The 21,139-nt window shown below is 42.9% G+C and overlaps 1 protein-coding gene across 10 annotated transcripts in view; it reads left to right on the top strand.

The window, feature by feature from the left end:
- ZNF606 (zinc finger protein 606) overlaps positions 1–21,052 on the top strand; it is a 29,274-nt gene extending 8,222 nt beyond the window's left edge. For 2 of the 10 annotated variants that reach the window (XM_057534532.1, XM_057534528.1), the window contains exons 5-7: positions 3,096–3,222; positions 3,451–3,549; positions 8,620–12,760. In XM_057534532.1, coding sequence (XP_057390515.1) covers positions 3,189–3,222; positions 3,451–3,549; positions 8,620–10,607 — 2,121 coding nt within the window. In that variant the 5' untranslated portion in view covers positions 3,096–3,188 and the 3' untranslated portion in view covers positions 10,608–12,760. Of the gene's footprint in view, positions 1–3,095; positions 3,223–3,450; positions 3,550–5,059; positions 5,119–8,619 lie in introns of those variants that run through there. The other 8 variants (XR_009006121.1, XM_057534530.1, XR_009006122.1 and 5 more) reach the window with 8 other exon arrangements.
- Positions 21,053–21,139: the final 87 nt, after the last annotated feature.

Genomic DNA, 21,139 nt, shown 5'->3' with positions numbered 1-21,139 from the left:
ACTTCAGTGGCATTTAAGCTCAGAGCCCAGAGCCTCTCCTGGGGTCCTGCTTCCCCTGCAGCCCCTTCTAACGTGCAGGCCTGGGGTCTCCTTTGCTCTGTTTCCTCAGTCAGCCACACTCATCTGCTCCCCATCTTGCGGGAATGTGTAGAACACCACATGCCGATGGCCCCTTTGCTGGCCAGTTATGTCGTTTACTTTCTTCAAAAAAACTTTAGGAGATTTTAAAACCCTAAGAGTTTCCTGTTGCCACTATAACAGATTGCCACAAACTTAATGGCTTAGAACAACATGAATTTATTCTCATGTTCTGGAGTCTGAAGTCTAGAATGTGTCTACAGGGTTGTGTTCCTTCTGGAGGCTCAGGGGAGAGGCTGCTTCCTTGCTTTCACTCACTTCTAGAGGCTACCTGCCATTTCTTGGCTCATGACCCTTTCCTCCATCTTCAGTGTGCATCACTCCGACCTCTGCTTGCATTCTCTCCTTTTCTCTGACGCAGACCCTCCTGCCTCTTTCACTTGTAAGGACCCTTGTGATTTCATTGAGCCCACCAGAAAATCCAAGATAGTCTTCCCATCTCAACATCCTTAACGTAATCATATCTCTGTAACTATGACATCTTTTGTCATATTAAGATAACAGTCATTAGGACATGGACGTCTTTGGCAGTGCCATTATTCAGCTGACGACAGACACCCACATTCACCAGCCTTAACAAATGTCACCTTCCAGCTTTCTGCCTTTTCATTTATTCGGACAACCTTTAAAAAAAAAAAAAAACTAGAGTATTTTATAGTGAAGCACAGATACTGTATCATTTCACCCCTAAACACTTCTGTGTATGTATCTGAGACATATATACCTTTTAGAAGATAAACACAATACCTTTATCACACCCAACAAATTAACAACAGTAATTCCTTACTATTACCTAATACCAAGCCCGTATTCACTTTTCCCCACTTGTCCCCAAGATGTCTTTTGCAGTTGGTTTATTCAGATCAGGATCCAAGCAAGGACCACACGTTGGAAGTGCTTCGTGTACTGAAGAAACCAGGTCACCTGTCTTGTTGGGTTGCCTGATTTTGCCCATGTGATGTCCTTGGATGAGTTCCTCTATCCCGCTGTCTCCCATAGACTGGTAGTTGAGCTAGAGGCTAGGGCAGATTCAGGCTTTGTATTTTGGACAAGAGTACTTGATAGGTGGTGCTGGGTCCTTCTTACTGTCCTGCATCAGTGGGCACAGGTTGTCTGGTTGGCCCATTTCCAGGTGATGTGATGGATTAGTGGGTGCAGGTATTGTCAGGCTGACCCCTCCATCGGACATTTCCCTTTCTGCCTTTCACCTGTGGGTTAGCAGTCATTGATGATCATTGCCAATGTCCACTATTTTATTAGGGTTTGCAGAATCTCTCTAGTGATTTCATTCCTTCTGTGTCAATTATATGTGGTGGTTTTGTTCCTTTTTAAGTATGTGTATGGGGATCTATTGGGGTCTTGGGAAGGGTGGGAGGTGAACTTGTGGCTCAGTCCACCAGCTTGACAGCTGCCACGGTGTGGGTTTGGACTTTGTTAACTATTGAACTTAGAAGCCATCTAAGTAGGTGCCACCCTTCAGGGAGATTAGGGAGCATGAGACGGGCACACCAGGAGCACCCTGGGCAGGAAGCCTGGCCTCCCAGCTGGTCTCCCAAGTGTGATCACTCTGAAAGTGCATTGAGTTTAGGTATGGTGCACACTTAGGTTTTGTGCACTTCTTTACCCGAATGTTACATTTAAGTAAAAAAAGTTTACCCAAAAAATGTAGAAGCAGCAGCCAGTAAGGAAACTGAGGCCTGGGCATGTCTGTAAGAGGAAAATCAAAAAATTGGAATTGAGGAGTCCAAGGTTAGGGAGGGTTTCACTAAAGGAGGTTGTGATTAGCAGTTGTAAATGCTTTTTGGAGTTAGAGAATCACTGGAGCAGAAGCAGTTCTGTGTTTCAAGCCAGTCATGTGAAGGTGGAGGAGGAGCAGTTCAGACCAGCAGAGTAAAGTCTACACTGAAGACCAGCATGAGGGCTGACCCTGATCGGAGCTGACTCGCAGGACAGAAAGGAAGGCCGCATGCGGGTGGAAGGGAAGTGATTAGCAGGCTGTGAGGAAGTGGAAGGACGCTTGGAGTGGAAGTGTGCTGCGCGTGTATCCATTCAGGGGGTGTTTGTCCTGGGGATGATTCTGCACTGACATGGAGGGGAGGACCGTAGTGAACAGACAGGCCAAGAGGGGGCCCTAGGAAGGAGCAGGGGCTGTGGGGTTTGTCGCTCGCTCACCTCCCATGAAGCACAGCTTGCTCCCCAGTCCCCCTGCCCCACCCTGGAAGTGCCCAGATACCTGAGGCTCACGTTGATGGCTTCAAAGGACTGTAAGGGATGCATTCATTGCAAAAATCAGACTTCGCTTTAGCTTTCTAGTGGGTATTCCTGGTTCTCTTTTTCCTAAAAACATCAGTTTGAACTTTTTCAAACTCAAAAGTGCTTTGACAGCAACTGTAAGTGATTCTCTTTGGCTTGGACTGCTCTGCTCAATCCTGTCTCACCCCTACCTCCAGTCCTTGGGTCGGAGACAATCTGGGAGTGGAAGTGTCTCTGCTGTGGCCAGGAAGGCGGTCACCCTTCCAGGTCCTAGATCCACACGTGGAGCAGACTTGAGCCCCAGGTTCTCTTGTCTGTGACCAGGGCTCAGAGTCTGCATCCACCCTGGTCCTGATCTCGGTCTTATTAAGTGTCTGCAGTTCCAGAGAAGCAGGAGGAATTGCCCAGATGGGAGTCCTGTCCATACTAGCCAGTGTTAACTAGAATTGGGCAAGATCTTAGAAGAGACCTGCTTATCTTTATTGTGGGCCCAGATATCTAACTCCCTAAGAGTACATCCCAAATGCAGGGTCTTGGGTGGCTCCCAGTGAGACCTGACCCACATCAGTGAGAATACTGAAGGCATCCAGGACAATTCCTCTATGTACTTTCTTCTCCCCAGGGCTGTCAGCCTCACTCCAGCCCCAGAAAACACTGGAGCGGGGGTGGCTCCGGGCTGAGGAGGAACATGTGTGCTCTTTTAGGAACCAGTGACCTTCAAGGATGTGGCTGTGGACTTCACCCAAGAGGAATGGGGGCAGCTGGACCCTGTTCAGAGGACTCTGTACCGTGATGTGATGCTGGAGACCTATGGGCATCTGCTCTCTGTGGGTAAGGCGGGGACTGCCCAAGTAAACGATGCTGTCCCCCTTGTGATCCCCTATGCTACTCTCTGTTTACAAGCTTACGAGGCCTCAGAAGGGCTGAGATGATCTTGAGCCTTGAGGTTCAAGGACGAAATCCCTATTGCTCATAAAGCATGAAGTGAAGTCATTCATGAAAAATAGGCAAGGGAGGGTTACATGGCTCTACAAGCCTGTGTTTTTCCTCCACATGTAGGGAATCAGATCGCCAAGCCCGAGGTCATCTCCCTGTTGGAGCAAGGAGAAGAGCCGTGGTCAGTGGAGCAGGCATATCCTCCTCAAGGCACTTGTCCAGGTGAGAGCAGACCCCAGGTGGGAGCGAGGAACCTTCCTCCAAGCCCTCCTTGTTTGAGAAGTGGGCTGAGGCTGTGAGGAGTTCACTTCCTCAGAGACGGTCACAGTTCCTTCCAAGGAGCTTTATCCTTTATATTGACTTTTTTCTGCTGTTGATTCAGAGCAAAGATGCCCACCTGTTTAACACGGTAACAGTTTTGTATGCTACAGTTTCCCTCCTCACCTCTCATGTTCTCTGCTTTGTCCCTTTGTCTAAGAAGACTTCTCATCCATTTACCTGCTTTTTAATTTTTTATTGCCAAACTTGTGGCCTGTAGTCACTGACTCTTCTTTCAAAAAAACAAAAAAAAATTTTTTTTAGTATAGATAATGTATTTACGTGATTCAAAAAACTCAAAGCTATATAAAATGTGTAAGCTGAAAAAAATCTCATTTATACACTCTCCTCTTATCCACATTATTATTATTCTCCAGAGAGACACACAGGCAGACACACAGACACACAGAGGCACACACAGGTAACCACTTTCCTTTTAGTATAAATTTTGGGGTTATTTTATTAGTGGTTGCCCTGGGAATTATAATTAACATCTTAATTTATAACAATTTAGTTTGGGTTACTATCAGTTTAATTTTGATAGTATACAAAAACTTTGCTTCTGTATAGCTCTGTCCTCCCTCTTTTGTGCTATTATTGTCACAAATTACATCTGTACATTGTGTCTCAACATAGATTCATAACAGATTTGTTTATTTATAATTATTGCTTTATGTAGTCTTTTAAATCAGATAGGAAACAAACAAAAAATGCATTTGTATGGTCTTCTTGTATTTACCTATGTAGTTACCTTTACTGGTGGTCAGTATTTCGAGTTAGTGTCTTTTCATTTCAACCTAAAGAACTCCTTTTAGCATTTCTTGTAGGGCAGGTTTACTAGCAGCAAACTCTTAGCTTTTGTTTATCGGAGAATGTCTTGATTTCTCCATTTTTGAATGATAGTTTTGCCAGGTATAGAATTCATGGTTGACATATTTTTTTTTTCTCTCTGGCCTCCATGGTTTCTGATGAGAAATAAGCTGTTTATCTTGTTGAGGATCCCGTGTCTGTGATGACTTGCTTCTCTCTTGTTGCTTTCAGGATTCTCTCTTTGGCTTTGGCTTTTGAAAGTTTAATTACAGTGTGTATGCATGGGCCTTCTAGATTCGCAGGAATATGTTAGAACTTTTCAAATCTATGGACATCTCACTCCTCAGGTTTTCCTTTCATTTTCTGGTTTGTGTATTGTGTACCCCGTCTGTTTTCCATCACCTCAGACAGTAACGCTTTAAAACATTGCCATTAAATGTTTGACAAATACCTACTTCCTAGAAGTTTTTAGCGCTATGCAAGTTCCCACAAGCCTTTCAAGTGGGGTCTTCCTGGGAACCACCAAACAGGTCAGATAATGACTGTTCTTTGGGAATGAGGCTTTGAAAAAGCTCTAGCTTTGTTCTGTTCCTTCTATCACCAGAAATGTGAGCTGTTATTTTCCAAGGCTACTGCTGAGTTGAGGAGTCAGATGGGATTAGGGTAAGTTAAAATGCCACAAAACTCACCGTTATTATTGAAACTCAGCCGTTTTCCTTGAATAAACTCTCCCTGGGTTGCTGCAAGGCTTTGGTTAATTTAGAGAATTCTGAAGAAACTTATTCTGTCAGGTTTTGCCAGTTTTATGGTTGCTTTTATGGAGTGGTGAAATTTCACTGACGTCTTACTGAGGTTAATTACTTGCAATAATTTCTATTGTTTGTTTCCTGAGTTTCTTTATGCAACTATAAGCATATAGGCATATGTAGTTACTTTTCACCTTTCCAAAGGTAGAATACAATACATATCGTTCTGTATCTTGTTGTTTTTAATTTAACGATGTACAATGGCCCCCTCTTGAGTCCTGAAGTTGGACATCTTCCCATCTAGTGAAGTGGACTTTTGTGGAGTCTTACCAGTTGCCCCCTATCTGGATCTGAAACCTTCCACCAAGGAGTCATGAATTCCAGTAGCTTTAATGGTCAGTGCTGACCATTCTAAGTAACTGTCCTGAGCCCTGTGGTTCCACCACCTCCATCCTTACACTTCTGCCTTCTTGGAAATCATCTCAGCTGTCTCCTTGATCTTGATAGAACCAGGAATCTCGGCTCTCCCTTCTAGATTGTTTCCCCGTCTTCCTGATCTATATCCCTGATGCCAACCTTCTGTGAGTCTGCTAAGCTGGAAGTGGGGAAGTCATCCTGACTCCCTGCTCTTTCCTCTCTAAGAAGTAATCTCTTGTCTGACTTCTGAGATTTTCTTCCTCTGAAATGTCAGCTGTGTCATTCAGCTTCCACCAACATCACCCTCAGGTAGGCACCCTCATAAAATTCCAGCTCAAGTTGGTGAGTGAATTATTATTTGTTATTAGCCCCCTCAGATGTTATTTCTAGATTTATATCCCTGAAATCTTCCATTATGAGGTCTCTGCCAGTAAACCTACAGTGACTTGAGTTGCCTTTTAAATAACTCTGACCGGATTTCAAGACCTTCCAATTTTTTTCTATTATTTTGCTCATTTCCTGACTAGTTCCTGCAGTTTACTCAGCTGGCATCCTTAAGGCCCTCCTTACATTTCAGTCACATCACGCATGCCTTTGCTCATGCCATACCAGCAGTCTGTCTGTATATGAGCCATGCCCGAAGACTGAGCTCATGTCATTTCTCTTGTGTGAAACCTTCCTTGATTCCTTCTGTCGTGGTCTCCTTTTCTGACCTCCCATCCGCTTAGCATCTACAACCCCACAAACTCTCAGTGATGTAATATGTGTATTCATAACTGTTTAGATCGTCATCTCATCACATAGATTATAATTTACAGGTGGAAGAGACACTCAGGCCATAAGTACTGAGTATGAAGCTGGACGGATATTGTTTATCTAATCAGTGACTTGGTCAGCTACCATTTTTTAAAGTTTCTACTGGAAAAATTCAAAAGTTGTTTGAAGATCATTCCCTAACTACTAGGAGCTAAGCTTAAAATTGATAGTAAGTGCCATTTCTTGAGCAGAGTAGGATCTCTCTCTGTTGTAATGGACTTGGGTAGTAAAAGGGGGAAAATGGTGTATAGTGAAGAAAGAAGAAAAACCTGGAGAAAGAGGACAAGGGTCTAGGCCCTGTTGGGTACCTGCAGCATTAGACCCTATGGTATGCTGAATAATGATACCCGCCCCCGCAAAATGTCCACATCTGAAACTTGTGAATATGGTGCTTTATATGGCAAAAGAGACTTTTTCAGATGTGAATTAAACTAGGGATCTTGAGATAGATTATCTTGGATCGTCTGGATGGGCCCATGTTATCGTGAGGTCGTTCTAAGAGTGAGGCAGGAGTGTCAGAGACACAGAGATGTGACTGACAGAAGCAAAGGTTGGAATGATATACTTTGAAGATGGAGGGGGGAGCTACAAGCCAAAGAATGCAGGCAGCTTTTAAAGCTGGAAAAGGCAAGGATGTGGATTTTCCCCTAGAGCTTCTGCGGAAAGCTATCTTGATTTTAGCCCAGTGAAAGCCATTTAGAACTTCTGACTTTCAGACTGTGAGACAGTGAGTTTGTTATTTTAAGCCACTACATGTGTGGTAATTTGTTACAGCTGCAATAGGAAACTAATACAGACCCCTGTTGTTGGAGGACTGATACCTCAGCAGTGATGATAGGTAGCTTCCACATATTGAATTTGCCAGACATTTTGCTGGATTCACAATCTCATTTAATCTTCAGAAAAGTCACGTAAGGATAGTGGCAGAGCCAGTACTTAAATACAGATTATCAGACTATAACTCCTGTATCTGCTTCATTGCAATGTGCTGTCTTTCAAGTCTATCTCTTTTGTCATTATTCTACACATGTTAGAAGAACTTAAGGAGTATCCTGAAACCATGTGATTTTTGCCATTCGGGCGGATGATTTTGTGTTATTGACTGAACTCTGTGAGATAGGAAATAATGTGATAGCTTGAAGACTTTGTTGGTGATACTTTCTCTTAACCCCATCCCCTTCTTTTTTTGACAGGTGTCAAAGTAGGGGAACAGAAAGGACATTATAACATAGAAATGAATTAGCACACTTTAATAATTTAAACATTAGTTGCTGAGGGGCTGGTTGTTCATCTGTCTTTTGTTAAGCCAGTTATTATTTTTTCACCTTAATAGTATTAAATGCATCTGGATCCTCCAGACAACCCCCAGGTTCAGTGATTCACTAGAAGGACTCCCTGGACTCAAAAGGCATTATATTCAGAGTAATGGTTTATTACAGTGCAAGGACACAAAGCAACATCAGCAGAGGGTAAAGGTGCATGGAGCTAGGTCTGGAGGAAACCAAATGCAAGCTTTCAGTAGTTCTTTCCCAGTGGAGTTGCAAAGAACACACTTAATTCCTTCAGCAATGAGTTGTGTGAAGTGTCATCTACTAGGGAAGCTTGCCCAAGCCTGTGAGTCCAGGGTGTTTATTGGGGGTTGGTCATTTAGACACACATGACTGACTGACTAATCATGGAAGCTCCAGAACCCCAGAAGGAAAGCAGGTGTTCACCATAAATGTACAAACTATCTAGAGAAGTTGGTACAGTATACTTCAAGGGTTCAAGCATGCAGAACACTCTTATGAGTTAGAACATTCCAGGATCTCAGTCCTTAGGAGTTGGCCGAGGGCCAGTCATGAAACAGGCCTTCTTGGGAATGTGCAAAGTGTGACCAACTCAAGTGTGTAGAGTTAACTCTTTCCTGCACACACGTAATAACTGGTCCTCCTTTTCATGGGAAGATACTCCTAAATGGGTTTTATTCATATTCAGTGCACACTTTGTATTCTGGTTAACTACTTTTGTTCACTTTTTACCATTCTTCTCTTTCCTATTACGATCTTCCTCTGGGTTACAAGTCTATTTGGAAACAAGTTCATGCTTACCTTTTCAATAATATGGACAGTAAATCTTACCTTTTGCACTCTACTCTTAGAAGTTCTTTCCCTATGCTCTCATGGATTTTTTCTGTTTATTTCAGAATGGATGAGAAATCTTGAAAGCAAAGCGTTGATCCCAACACACAGCATTCTTGAGGAGGAACAGTCCCATAGCATGAAGTTGGAGAGATACATATGGGATGATCCTTGGTTCTCCAGGTTAGAAGTTTTGGGATGTAAAGACCAATTAGAAATGTATCACATGAACCAGAGTACAGCTATGAGGCAAATGGTCTTCATGCAAAAGCAAGTACTGTCTCAAAGAGGCTCTGAGTTCTGTGAACTTGGGGCAGGGTGTAGCCAGAGCCTAAGCATTGTTCCATCTCAGAAAGTTTCTCAAATAGAACATTTCTATAAGCCTGATACAAATGCTGAAAGTTGGAGATGTAACTCAGCCATAATGTATGCAGATAAGATTACCTGTGAAAATAATGAGTATGACAAAGCCTTCTACCACTCCATGCAACCTGTTCACCCTGCAAGGGTGCAAACTGGAGATAATCTTTTCAAATGTACTGATGCTGTTAAATCTTTCAATCATATACTGCATTTTGGTGATCATATGGGAATGCATACAGGAGAAAAACTATATGAATATAAGGAATGCCATCAAATCTTTAACCAGAGCCCATCATTTAGTGAACATCCAGGACTTCATATTGGAGGAAACCAGTATGATTACAAAGAATATGAGAATATCTTTTACTTTTCATCCTTTATGGAACATCAAAAAATTGGTACTGTAGAGAAAGCATATAAATACAATGAATGGGAGAAAGTCTTTGGGTATGACTCATTCCTTACACAGCATACAAGCACTTACACTGCAGAGAAACCCTACGAATATAATGAATGTGGGACGTCTTTCATCTGGAGCTCTTACCTTATCCAACATAAGAAAACTCATACTGGAGAGAAACCCTATGAATGTGATAAATGTGGAAAAGTTTTTAGGAATCGTTCAGCCCTTACTAAACATGAACGGACTCACACTGGAATCAAACCCTATGAATGTAATAAATGTGGAAAAGCTTTCAGCTGGAATTCTCATCTTATTGTACACAAGAGAATTCATACAGGAGAGAAACCTTATGTATGTAATGAATGTGGGAAGTCTTTCAACTGGAACTCCCATCTTATTGGACATCAGAGAACTCATACTGGAGAGAAACCTTTTGAATGTACTGAATGTGGGAAATCTTTCAGCTGGAGCTCCCATCTTATTGCCCACATGAGAATGCATACTGGAGAGAAGCCCTTTAAATGTGATGAATGTGAAAAAGCTTTTAGGGATTACTCAGCCCTTAGTAAACATGAAAGAACTCACTCTGGAGCAAAACCATATAAATGTACTGAATGTGGAAAATCCTTCAGCTGGAGCTCCCACCTTATTGCCCATCAGAGAACTCACACAGGAGAGAAACCCTATAACTGTCAGGAGTGTGGCAAAGCATTCAGAGAACGTTCAGCCCTCACTAAACATGAAATAATTCATTCTGGAATTAAGCCCTATGAATGTAATAAATGTGGAAAATCCTGCAGCCAGATGGCTCACCTTGTTAGACATCAAAGGACTCATACTGGAGAGAAGCCCTATGAGTGCAATAAATGTGGAAAATCCTTCAGCCAGAGTTGCCACCTTGTTGCCCATCGGAGAATCCACACTGGTGAGAAACCCTACAAATGTAATCAATGTGAAAGATCCTTTAACTGTAGCTCTCATCTTATTGCACACAGGAGAACTCATACTGGAGAAAAACCATATAGATGTAATGAATGTGGGAAAGCATTTAATGAGAGTTCTTCCCTTATTGTACATCTGAGAAACCATACTGGAGAAAAACCCTACAAATGTAATCATTGTGAGAAAGCTTTCTGTAAGAATTCTTCTCTTATTATTCATCAGAGAATGCATAGTGGAGAGAAACGCTTTATATGCACTGACTGTGGAAAAGCCTTTAGTGGTCACTCAGCCCTACTTCAACACCAGAGAAATCATAGTGAAGAGAAACTCTGTGAATTGAATTGATGAGAGATTTTTCTTTTATTGTACATTTGATAACACATTGAAAAAAACCCTATAAGTATAATCAAGAGGGGAAATTTTTAATACGAGGTCAGTAAGACTTCTCCCCTTATTAATCAGTAGAAATTATCTTTGTAGAAGAAACCTGTGAATGAAAAGAATAGGCAAAAGCCTTCCACAGTTGTGTAGCCTTTATTTAACATCAAATAATTACAGTGAAGAGGACACCAGACTCCCCTCATGGTCCACCAGGAATCCTACTTGAGCAACATGAACGTAGGGAATGAGACATCTTTTAGTAAGAGATCTCAACTATTTGTGGATCAGAGTGCATTGTTAAAGGAAAAACTTTATCCTAGGAAAAGTGTTTCAACTAGAAATACGCTGTTTTGCATCAAGCTGGAATATTGGATGGAAGCTTTACAATAACATTTTGTGCATCATTACGGAAACAGATTGTGCTATTATAAGGGGAGGGTCTGGGTGCCCTTTAAGGAATAGAATGTGGAATACTAAACCTGAATTTAAGGGAAAAAAAGTGTTGAATGGGATATTTACTGTTGATCGAGATTAACCTTAGAAAAGATTAGTAAATGAGATTACTAATGATGGAAATGTATTGCCCATAAGTATGAGACTGATGTTGTTGGAACAAAAGGTGATACTTAATAACCTAGTGTGTCAGTGACCATGGTTTACTCATTACTGCATTGTTGGACAATTAGTTTGTAATCTGTTTTAGGCAGTCACTGTAAGTTATAATTATGGATACTGAGTCAATATACATAACAAAAAAAGGAATAAAAAGGACACAAAATTGTATATACATATCTACTATAACATCTAAAAAGTGTATATGCATAACGACTGGAAAGACCCATGGATAGATTAACCCAGTTAAGGTTTTTTTTTAAGTTTTACAAACACATACAGCACTTATCATGTGCTAGACTTTGTTTTAAATACTTTTCAAATATTAACTTGTTCAGTCCCCTTAATTCTATGAGATAAGAACTATTATTATCCCAGTTTTACAAAGGGAGAAACTGAGGCAGAAATCATGAGAAACCTACCTAAGGACACAGTTAGTTAGGAGTAGAAAGATTGTTTGGCTCCAGAGATTGTTTTAACCACTGTATTGCACTGCCTCTGCAGTGATTTTTTTCCCCTAATGTTTTTTTTTTTAAATTTTGTTCAGTGTTCTTATAGTAGATATTTGATAATAAAAATCAAATTCCTAAACAATGAGAAGTAAAGTTACCTGGCTTTCTGCCCTGTGGGACTTTGGGTAGCATGAGAGCAAAGCTCCCTTTGGAATATGAAGTCTGGATTGGACATTCAGAATCAGTGCATTTTCTGGGCTCTGCATTCCCTAGAATTTCACCACCTATGACCCTGAAGATTACAGCAGAGCAGGGGCTGGAGGACTCACTGGAGGTTTGGGCAAGTCAGAGGAAATGCCCCTTGATGGGTTTAGAATGCCCTTCATGAGGCAGAGGGCAAGAGACACATCTGCACATGAGAGCACCATTTCTCAAGATCTCCCTAGAATTCAATGTTTATATTTTCTTTATCTTCTCCAGATGAAGAGATTACTTGATAGTAGGGAGGATTCAGAAGGGAAGGGAGCTAATCAGTCATAAAATGAGGAAGTTTCTCTGAGTGCTCAGAGTGGAAAGGGGGCAAGATGGATAGCGTTGGGTGGCGTTTCTTCGGTTCACAAATATTTTCTGTATTTCCCTAAGGTAGGGCTATAATTAGGGGCCAGCAGGCCTTCCTGGATGGGTTTCAAAGGCATTGGTTAGAAATCCAGGGTACAGAAGGTTCATCTAGTTCTCGAGGGGTCCATGACTCTCCAGTGGTTGAGAAAAAGTGGCCTGCTGGTATGGTGGGACTCTGTGCTCACTGTCAGACTCCCGTAGCTGGCGCTTCCATAGGTATGTAACACCCTACCTTAATGTAAGGGGTTGCCCAGTAAAGGTTGCAGGGGTAAATTAATTGGATTTCTTGTGTGATTTGTGCAGAGATCCTTGGAGAGAATAGAGGCAGCACTATTAACCTCTGTAAGAGACAGCAGCCTAATGCATCAAGAGGTGTATTGCCAACATATGGGTATTGTATTCTAACACCAAAAGTAATATACTTTGAACCGAGATTCTCTGATTTAGGGACTACAAAGGATTTTGTAAGTCATACACAAATATTCCACAAGCATCCTGGCAAGTTCTGTAACTGTACCACCAAGCTTAGTATCTTTTAAAAAATATTTCTAAATGGGCCTCCTGGACTTCTAAAGTGTCCTTCTAAAAGGGTCCCAGACTTCTGCTTCCTCCTAGAAGGATTCCCTACCTCCCTACCACCTATTACACAACCTTATGTATGCCCAGGGCTCCCAGGTCCCCTCTTATCTCCCTTATTCTAACCCACATGTAGCTCAGTTCATTGCCCTTTTGATCCCCACGCTCCACTCTTCCCCAACTCTGAAACCTGCTGGGCTCAGTTGGAACTCTCCATTCAGCCATCTTCTGCTGTGACTGAAACTTGGGTCTCCCCTCTGCACAGTACCTTTTCTTATGATCCTTTCAGGGAGTAGCTGCTTCATTTGTTGCTTCTAGATTGTTTTCGCTCCCTTCTCTCTAAAACTGAGTTCTGACTCTTGGGACACCAAACTGTCATATCACTCTTGCTTCCCTCTGTTGCAATCACCTTATGAATGGTTCACTCTTCCCATCCGTAAAGATTTCAGCTCTTGCTGTATTGCATCTAAAACCACCCCCATCATAATACTTCCTGATTTTATTGTCCAGGTTGATGATCTTCCTGTGTCCTGACCTCACAGTTCTTTGACCTGTCTGCTCACGGTTTTGTCACCCACCCTGCAACAGACGGTCACTCCCATAGTCATCCCTAGGAGCATTCCATTACCAGTGACTGGAACCTCCCCACCATCAGTTTCAAATGTCTTTTCCTAAGCTCGTTGGCTTTTCAGTACCAAGATTTCAACAGTCCCTTCACTGAATCTTCCCTTACGCTTGCTCCCAGCAGACGACTTTGCTTCTTGTTTCCCTGAGTGAATAGAAGCCAGCAGAGGCCTTGCATGACATCTGTCCACCTTCTCTACCCACTTTCCATAATTTCCGTGCCTTCCCACTGGTGCCTGTATATGAACTGACTGGGTTGGCACCAGAGCCTGTCCCATGTCCACTACTCCAAGACATCACTCCAGCAAGTTTCCCTTATCTCTTGTATCCTCAGGTTTTCTATATATACTGGATTATCCCCATGGACATGTAAACATACTTCAAAAAACAAAACAAAAAAGTCTCTGGCTCCTGAATCATTCTCTGCTTTGTTTCAGAAAGCAAAATATTTCAAAAGTTGTCTGTTCTTGCTGTCTTCACTTCCCTTCCATTCTTTCTTTTTTAAAAAAAAATATGTATTATTTTTGGTTGCGTCGGGTCTTAGTTGGGGCACACGGGATATTTCGTTGCGGCACATGGGCTTCTCTCTAGTTGTGGCGCGCAGGCTTAGTTGCCTGGCAACATGTGGGATCTTAGTTCCCCGACCAGGGATCGAACCCGCGTCCCCTGCATCGGAAGGCAGATTCTTAACCACTGGACCACCAGGGAAGACCCCTTTCCATTCTTTCTTGGACCCACTCCAAAACCTACCTTGCTGCCAGATGACCTCCACATTGCTAAATCCAGTGGTCAGTTCTGTTTTCTTCCTTGACGTTATCAGCAGCATCTTAGATTCTTAGATAATAGATCATTTCCTCCTTGAAACACGTTCACCTGGCTTTTGGGACTTGCCTCCTGCCTCTCTGGCCTTCATTTCAGGCCCCCTTTGCTGTTCCTTCCCCACCTCCTTCACCTCTTACTGTCAGACTGCCCACTTCCCATCTGCTCACAGTGCCTTGATCTCATCCAGTCTTGAAGCCCTGTAAACACCAGTGGTATGCTGATGACTCTCCCTTTAAGGCCACAGTTTGATGAGCTTTGAAAACTGTCAACACCCTTGCAACCACCACTACAATAAAAATAGAGAATATTTGCCCTTCTCCAAAAAGTTCCCTCATGTCTTTTCACAGTTAATCTCCACCCTACCCCAAGACCTGGGCAACCACATGTCTGCTTTGTCAGTACATACTAGAATTGTCTTTTAGAGTTTTATAAAGATAGAATCATACAGTATTCTATTCATATGCTACGTTTGTATCCAGATTCTTTTGCTCAGCATGTTTTGGAGGCTCATCCACGTTGTAGCATTTATCAGTAGTCTACTTTCTTTGCTGAGTAGCTTTCCATTATGCGGATGTGCCGCAGGTAGTAGTCATCCTGTTCACCTGTAGATGGACATTGACTTGTTTCCAGTTCTGGGCTAGTGTAAATACAGCCGCTATGGACATTCTTCTTCAGGGCTTTTTTGTGTATGCAGGTTTTCATTTACCTTGGGTAAAAACCTAGGAGTGGAATAGCTGAGTTGTACGGTAAGTAAATGTTTAACTTCATAAGACACTTCTATGGACCTTTTAATCTGATGTCTTTATTCTGTTTTACATTCTGGGAAATTTATCTCTTATATTTTAATATTTCATTTTTGCCATTTAAAAAGTTTCTCTTTTTAGGACTCCTATTATTTAGATGTCAGTGTGTCTGTGTCTGTTGTTCATATCTGTTACCTGCTCTTTTGTGTTCTCTAGTTCCTTCTCCTTTCTTCCTTCTGTCTGGACATTTCCTCAGCTTGCTAATTTGTTTCTCAGCTGTCCATTTTGCTGCTCATTTCCTCTACTGTGTCTTCATTTCAACCACTATTTTACATTTCTAATATTTCTACTTGGTTCTCTTTTATGTGTTCTTATTCTCATTTCCTATTGTTACTATCATGCCTTATCTCTTTAAATGTACTTAATTGACTAAGTTAAAATTTTGGTCCATCTGTTCTAATATACGTGCTTCTGGTGGAATCTGTAATCCAGTGTGTTGTTTTTCTTTTTGAAATAGTTATGCTCAGAAAATTGCTTACTGCCTGGCCAGTGAGCACGTTTATTTCTCTTAGGGAAGCAGCTACTCCATCAGTTTTTATGCATACATGAGACAGGATCAGATCCTGGTCCCTGTAAACCCCACTGAACTCAGGGGTGGGAGGATGGATCCTAGGATGGAGAGGTGAAGGCATCAGAAAGCCAATCACTGACTTCTTACCTCACAAGATAACTGAAATGTGATTCACCAGCCCAGGGCTCTGTGGAGGCAGGGTGGAGAAACATGTGCCTGAAGTGATGTAGTCTCTGCCTGTCTCTCAGCTACTCCGAAGCCCTGCCTTGATTCCACTCCTCAGGAGGCCTGAACCAGAGGCTGTGTCACTGCAGCTGTGGGTGATGCCCGACCATCCAGTCAACGAATTCTCCTCACTTTCCACCTCACTGCCCTGTCTTTACTTGCTTCATCGCACACGTCTCTACGGAACATCACCTGGTCTATTTTTTTCCTTCCTTATTGTCCACACCATCTCCCGACACCATACACTAGGCTGTGAACTCCATGGGGGAGGGCACCTCGTTGGTCCTGGTCGTGCTGTGTCCCTAGTGTCCAGCACAGCACCTGTGGTTCTGTGAGTGCTTGGAACACACCAGCAGGTTGTTGCTTGTGCTTCCCAGCAGCCCGACCTCATCAGGTGGGGTGGCCATGAGTTCTCATCATCCTGGGTCTTCTGACCATGGAGAGGAGACTGGTGGTGCCCACAGGGAGAAGGGCTTTGCAATCATAGACAGATGGTCAAGAACCCCTGTATGTGGGAGAAGGATTAGTCAGAAGCCTTGACCATAAAATGGGGGGTGGGGGTGGATATCAGAGATGCTACAAATCAGACTCACCTTGTGGGCAGAGAAGTGGCCAGGAATGTGGGTGGTGCTGGGAGCTCCCCAGCAACACAGAGTCTTCGAGTCACGAGGGTCAGGGCTCATCCCAGCCTTCCCTGCAGATGCTGTTCTGTCTGCACAGGCAACACCCTCCCTTGTGTTGTCACAGAGACAAAATCCCCCTGCAGATGGAGTGGGTAGCACTTACGGGCAGCACTGTGCTCAAGGTGGGTCCTCGTGGTAGGAGGAACTGCTGAAGAGTCTAGACAAGTATTTATGCCTTGAGGACGGAGGGTCCCCAGGTGGAGAACTGGGGGCCCGAATCACAGGGAACCTGATCAGATTTTCCAGCAGGAAGTCACTAAGTTTGGCCTTGCTCCCCAAACTCCTGATCCTAAAAGTCATTTGGGGGCTTATTAAAAATATAGACCTCCTGGCCCCAACCCCGATCCGCTAGACCCAGTGCTCTGGAGATTCTTGTCATGCTGGGAGCAGACATCCAGTGGGACCTGACATGGAAGGAAGCCAGCTTGGATCGGGGTCATTCTGGGTCCACCTTGGGCAGGACCCACGCAAGGTGTGAGGGACTCTAACCCGGCCCCATGCAATGACGACACCATAGGAAAAGCCTGGTAGCCCAGGCTTCACGTGGCCTAGAGGGGCAACCCCAAGATCCTCTTCACAGGGTTCTGGGATAAAGGAGGGGTGAAACCTGGAGGTGAGGGGTGACAATGTTGAACCTTACCTCCAGGCTCCTGGAAAACAGAGATAGCTGAATCCCTCCAACCTTTTGTGTTCCAGGAAACGGCTTACTGCGAAGGACAGATAGGACTCTTGACCCCTCTTTCACATAGGACAAGGCCAGAGCCAGACTCTCCAAATTTCCATTCACTCTCATAAATGATTAGCTAGACTGTCCACGCTGATCAATCAGAACAAAAGTCTGTTGACTTCACCAAACTTTAGTTCAGCTTCTTCCCTCCCCAAAGACCCTTGAACTCTGACTTACTCCTAAGGTTAAATAAGTATTCGAATGCAGGAAAGTGGCCCCTCTCTAGAACCAGCTGACGGCAAGACATCTCCTGCTGCAGTCTGATCTTCCACTCCCCACACCCGGTTCTTTCTAGCGTTGTTCACTCCTCCCTGTGAAAGAAAGTTCCTTTCTGCGCAACCTTGGAGATGCTTGCAGATCTTACTGTCAGAGTGTTCTCCCTACTGCAACAGTCCCCCTCTCCTTACTGGAATCGTCTTTTTGAATGTAGTCTCTCCTTACCTAAGCTTGATTTTGTTTTCTGTTTGGCAGAAGTTGGCTCCAGGCCCTGCTTCTGGGTCTGGTCAGAACCCACAGCAGGAAGGATGACCTCCCACAAGGCCTTGGTGAGCTGCCCAGACACGCACGAAGGCTGGGTTTCTGTATGGGAACCACTGAGCAACTTTAACCAGGAAGGACAGAAAATGCTTTTGTTTTTAAAGAGGTCCTAGTGGCTGCTGTGTGGATAATGACCTGATGGAGGCAACCGTTACCAAGGAAGGCAAGCGCGGAGGTTACTGTGGTCGTTCCGGCAAGAGATGGAAACTTGGACCAACGTGGTGCAGAAGTGTGCAGAGAAGTGATGAAACGCTTCACCGTACAGATTCAAACCGCTCAGTGAACCTCAGAGCAAGATAAACACGAAGAAACCACATTATTAAAAAGTACTGAAGCCCAAGAGAAAAGGTCATGGTCATGGTGGAGAAGCTTGGATCGGATTTACCTTCTTTCCGGTAGTAATTAAAAACTCCTAACCTTGAGCAAAAAGCTTAAGGCAACTGGAGAACAACCGTAGCAGGAAGAGACTGGTGGAGCCCATCCTCAGTTACCTAGGAGACGCGGCTGGGCTGCACAGCCTTCTGGGAGTTGTGGTCCATAGGCCGGGCCCTGGCCTCCTCGGACAGGGGAGCACCTGTGAGGCTCAGACTACAACTCCCAGAAGGCACCGTGGCGTGCCTCCGACCAATGGGAGCACTCAGGCCGCTGGGAGACAGTGGCCTGTGCGGCCTTCTGGGAGTTGTAGTCCACGGGCTTCACTTAAGATCACCCAAACTCAAAGGCTTTTCTCATTTTTTAAAAATCATAGCTTTGACAGGGAGGGACAAGACAGGGGTAGGTGATTAAGAGGTACAAACTACCGTGTATAAAATAAATGAGTTACAAGGATATATTGTACATCACAAGGGATATGCCAATATTTTATAGTAACTTTAAATGGAGTATAATCTATAAAAGTTTTGAATCACTATGTTGTACACCTGAAACTAATATTGTGAATCAACTACACCTTATTTTAAAAAGAGCTTGGAAGCTTTGAAAATAAATGAGTTGCCAAGCCATGAAAAGACATGGAGAAACATACTACTAAAGAATATATTAAATAAGTATTAATAAGTGAAAGGAGCCAATTTGAAAAGGCTACATACTGTATGAGTCCAACATATGACATTCTGGAAAAGGGAAAACTATGGGGATAGTGAAAATAACAGTGGTTGCCAGAGGGTTGGGGGAGGAGAGAGGGATGAATAGGTGGAGCATAGTGGATTTTTACAGCAGGGCAACTGTGCTGTATGACATTTTATAAGATTGGATACATGTCATGATACCTTTGTCAGAACCCATAGAATTGTAATGCCGGGAGTCAACCTCAACATAAACTAGGGACTTTGATTATGATGTGTCAATGTAGGTTCATCAGCTGTAACAAATGTACTTCTCTGGTGTGGGATGCCATCATGGAGAAGGCTGTGTGTGTGTGTGTGTGTGTGTGTGTGTGTGTGTGTTTGTGAGGGGGCAGAGGGTACCTGGGAACTCTGTTGTGAACATAAAGCTACTCTAAAAAAGAAAGTCTTTTGAAAAAACAATAGGTTTCTTGAGGTATTCACATACCATAACATTAACCTTTTTAAAGTTGTTTTTAGTATATTCACAGTATTGTTCATTCATCACAATTATCTAAGTCCAGAACATTTCGTCACGCCAAAAGGAAACCCCATTAGCAATTACTCTACTCCCTATTCATTCCTCCCCCCAGCCCTTGGCAACCAGTAATCTACATTCTGTCTGTATGGATTTTCCTATTTTGGACCTTTCATATAGATGGAATGATATAACGTGGCCTTTTGTTTCTGGATCCTTTCACTTAGCATAATGTTTTCATAGTTCATCAGTGTTGTAGCATAAATCAGTACTTTGCCCCTTTTCTTGGATGAATAATATTCCATCATGTGGATATACCCTTTTTGTTTATCCATTTGTCAGTTGATGGACATTTGGGTTTATAATAACTTTTTGGTTATTATAAATAATGTTATGAACACTGTTTTATGTTCTTTTAGGTGATGGTCAGTCAGGTGCAGCCATAAGAGGAGACACAGGAGAGTAGCAGGAAGAAACAAAGTTTATTATACTCACAGGTCCTAGAAAGACGGAGTTACGGCATGCCACGAAGGTCCACATATGCTGCAAGCCAGGGAGCGGGCTCAACCAAGCAGGTGGGGAGCAGAGAGTGAAGACTAGCCCACAGGCAAGTGCTTTTATTAGGGGTGGGGGTAGAATACACAGGAATAGGCATGAGGTATGTCATTGGTGCTTTTGAATGTTACTAGGTCATGTTCAGGGGAGAGCAAAGAGGAAGCCCCTTGTAGCAGGGGCCAGCCTTATCACTTGATAAGCCTGGTCACCTGGGAGGGGTGCTCACAGCCTGTTTGCGGGGATGTTGAGGCAGCAGGAAAATACAAAATTTAAAATTTTACAATACAATGAAATAGGTGAAAGGGGTAAAAAGGTACAAACATCCATTTATAAAATAAGTCATGGGGATGTTATGTACAGCGTCGCAACTGTAGTTAATAATGCTGTATTGCATATCTGAAAGTTATTAAGAGAGTAAATGTTTTTATTTTTATTTGTTTTTATTTTTTATTGAAATATAAATAATTTACAATGTTGCATTAATTACTGCTGTACAGCAAGGTGACTCAGTTATACATATATATACATTTTTAAAAAATATATTCTTTTCCATTATGGTTTATCACAGGATATTGAATAGAGTTCCTTGTGCTATACAGTAGGACCTTGTTGTTTATCCAGTCTCTGTATAAAAGCTTACATCTGCTAACCCCAACCTCCCATTCTATCCCTCCCCCTTGCAAACCACCAGTCTGTTAAGAGTAGATCTTTTTTTTTTTTTAAATATTTATTTATTTTTGGCTGTGTCGAGTCTTAGTTGCAGCGCGTGGGCTCTTCATTGTGGCGTGCGGGCTCTCTAGTTGTGGCGCGAGGGCTTAGTTGCCCCTCGGCATGTGGGATTTAGTTCCCCAACCAGGGATCGAACTGGCGTCCCATGCATTGCAAGACATTCTTAACCACTGGACCACCGGGGAAGTCCCAAGAGAGTAGATCTTAAAAGTCCTAATCACAAGAAAAAATTTTGTAATTATATATGTTGTGATATGTATATGTGACAGATGTTAACTAGACTTATGATCATTTCACAATACATACAAATATCGAATCATTATGTTGCCCACCTGAAACTAATATAATGTTAATGTCAGTTACACTTCAATTAAAAAAAACTACAATACAATCCACACTGTAGTGCTCCAACATCATTAACTATATTATTTGGCGTGAATA

This window comes from Balaenoptera acutorostrata, chromosome 19 (genome assembly GCF_949987535.1).
Source record: "Balaenoptera acutorostrata chromosome 19, mBalAcu1.1, whole genome shotgun sequence".
NCBI classification, from domain to species: Eukaryota; Metazoa; Chordata; class Mammalia; order Artiodactyla; family Balaenopteridae; genus Balaenoptera; species Balaenoptera acutorostrata.
Note: the sequence above shows the minus strand (reverse complement) of the source record. Positions and strands in the feature narration are given on the sequence as shown.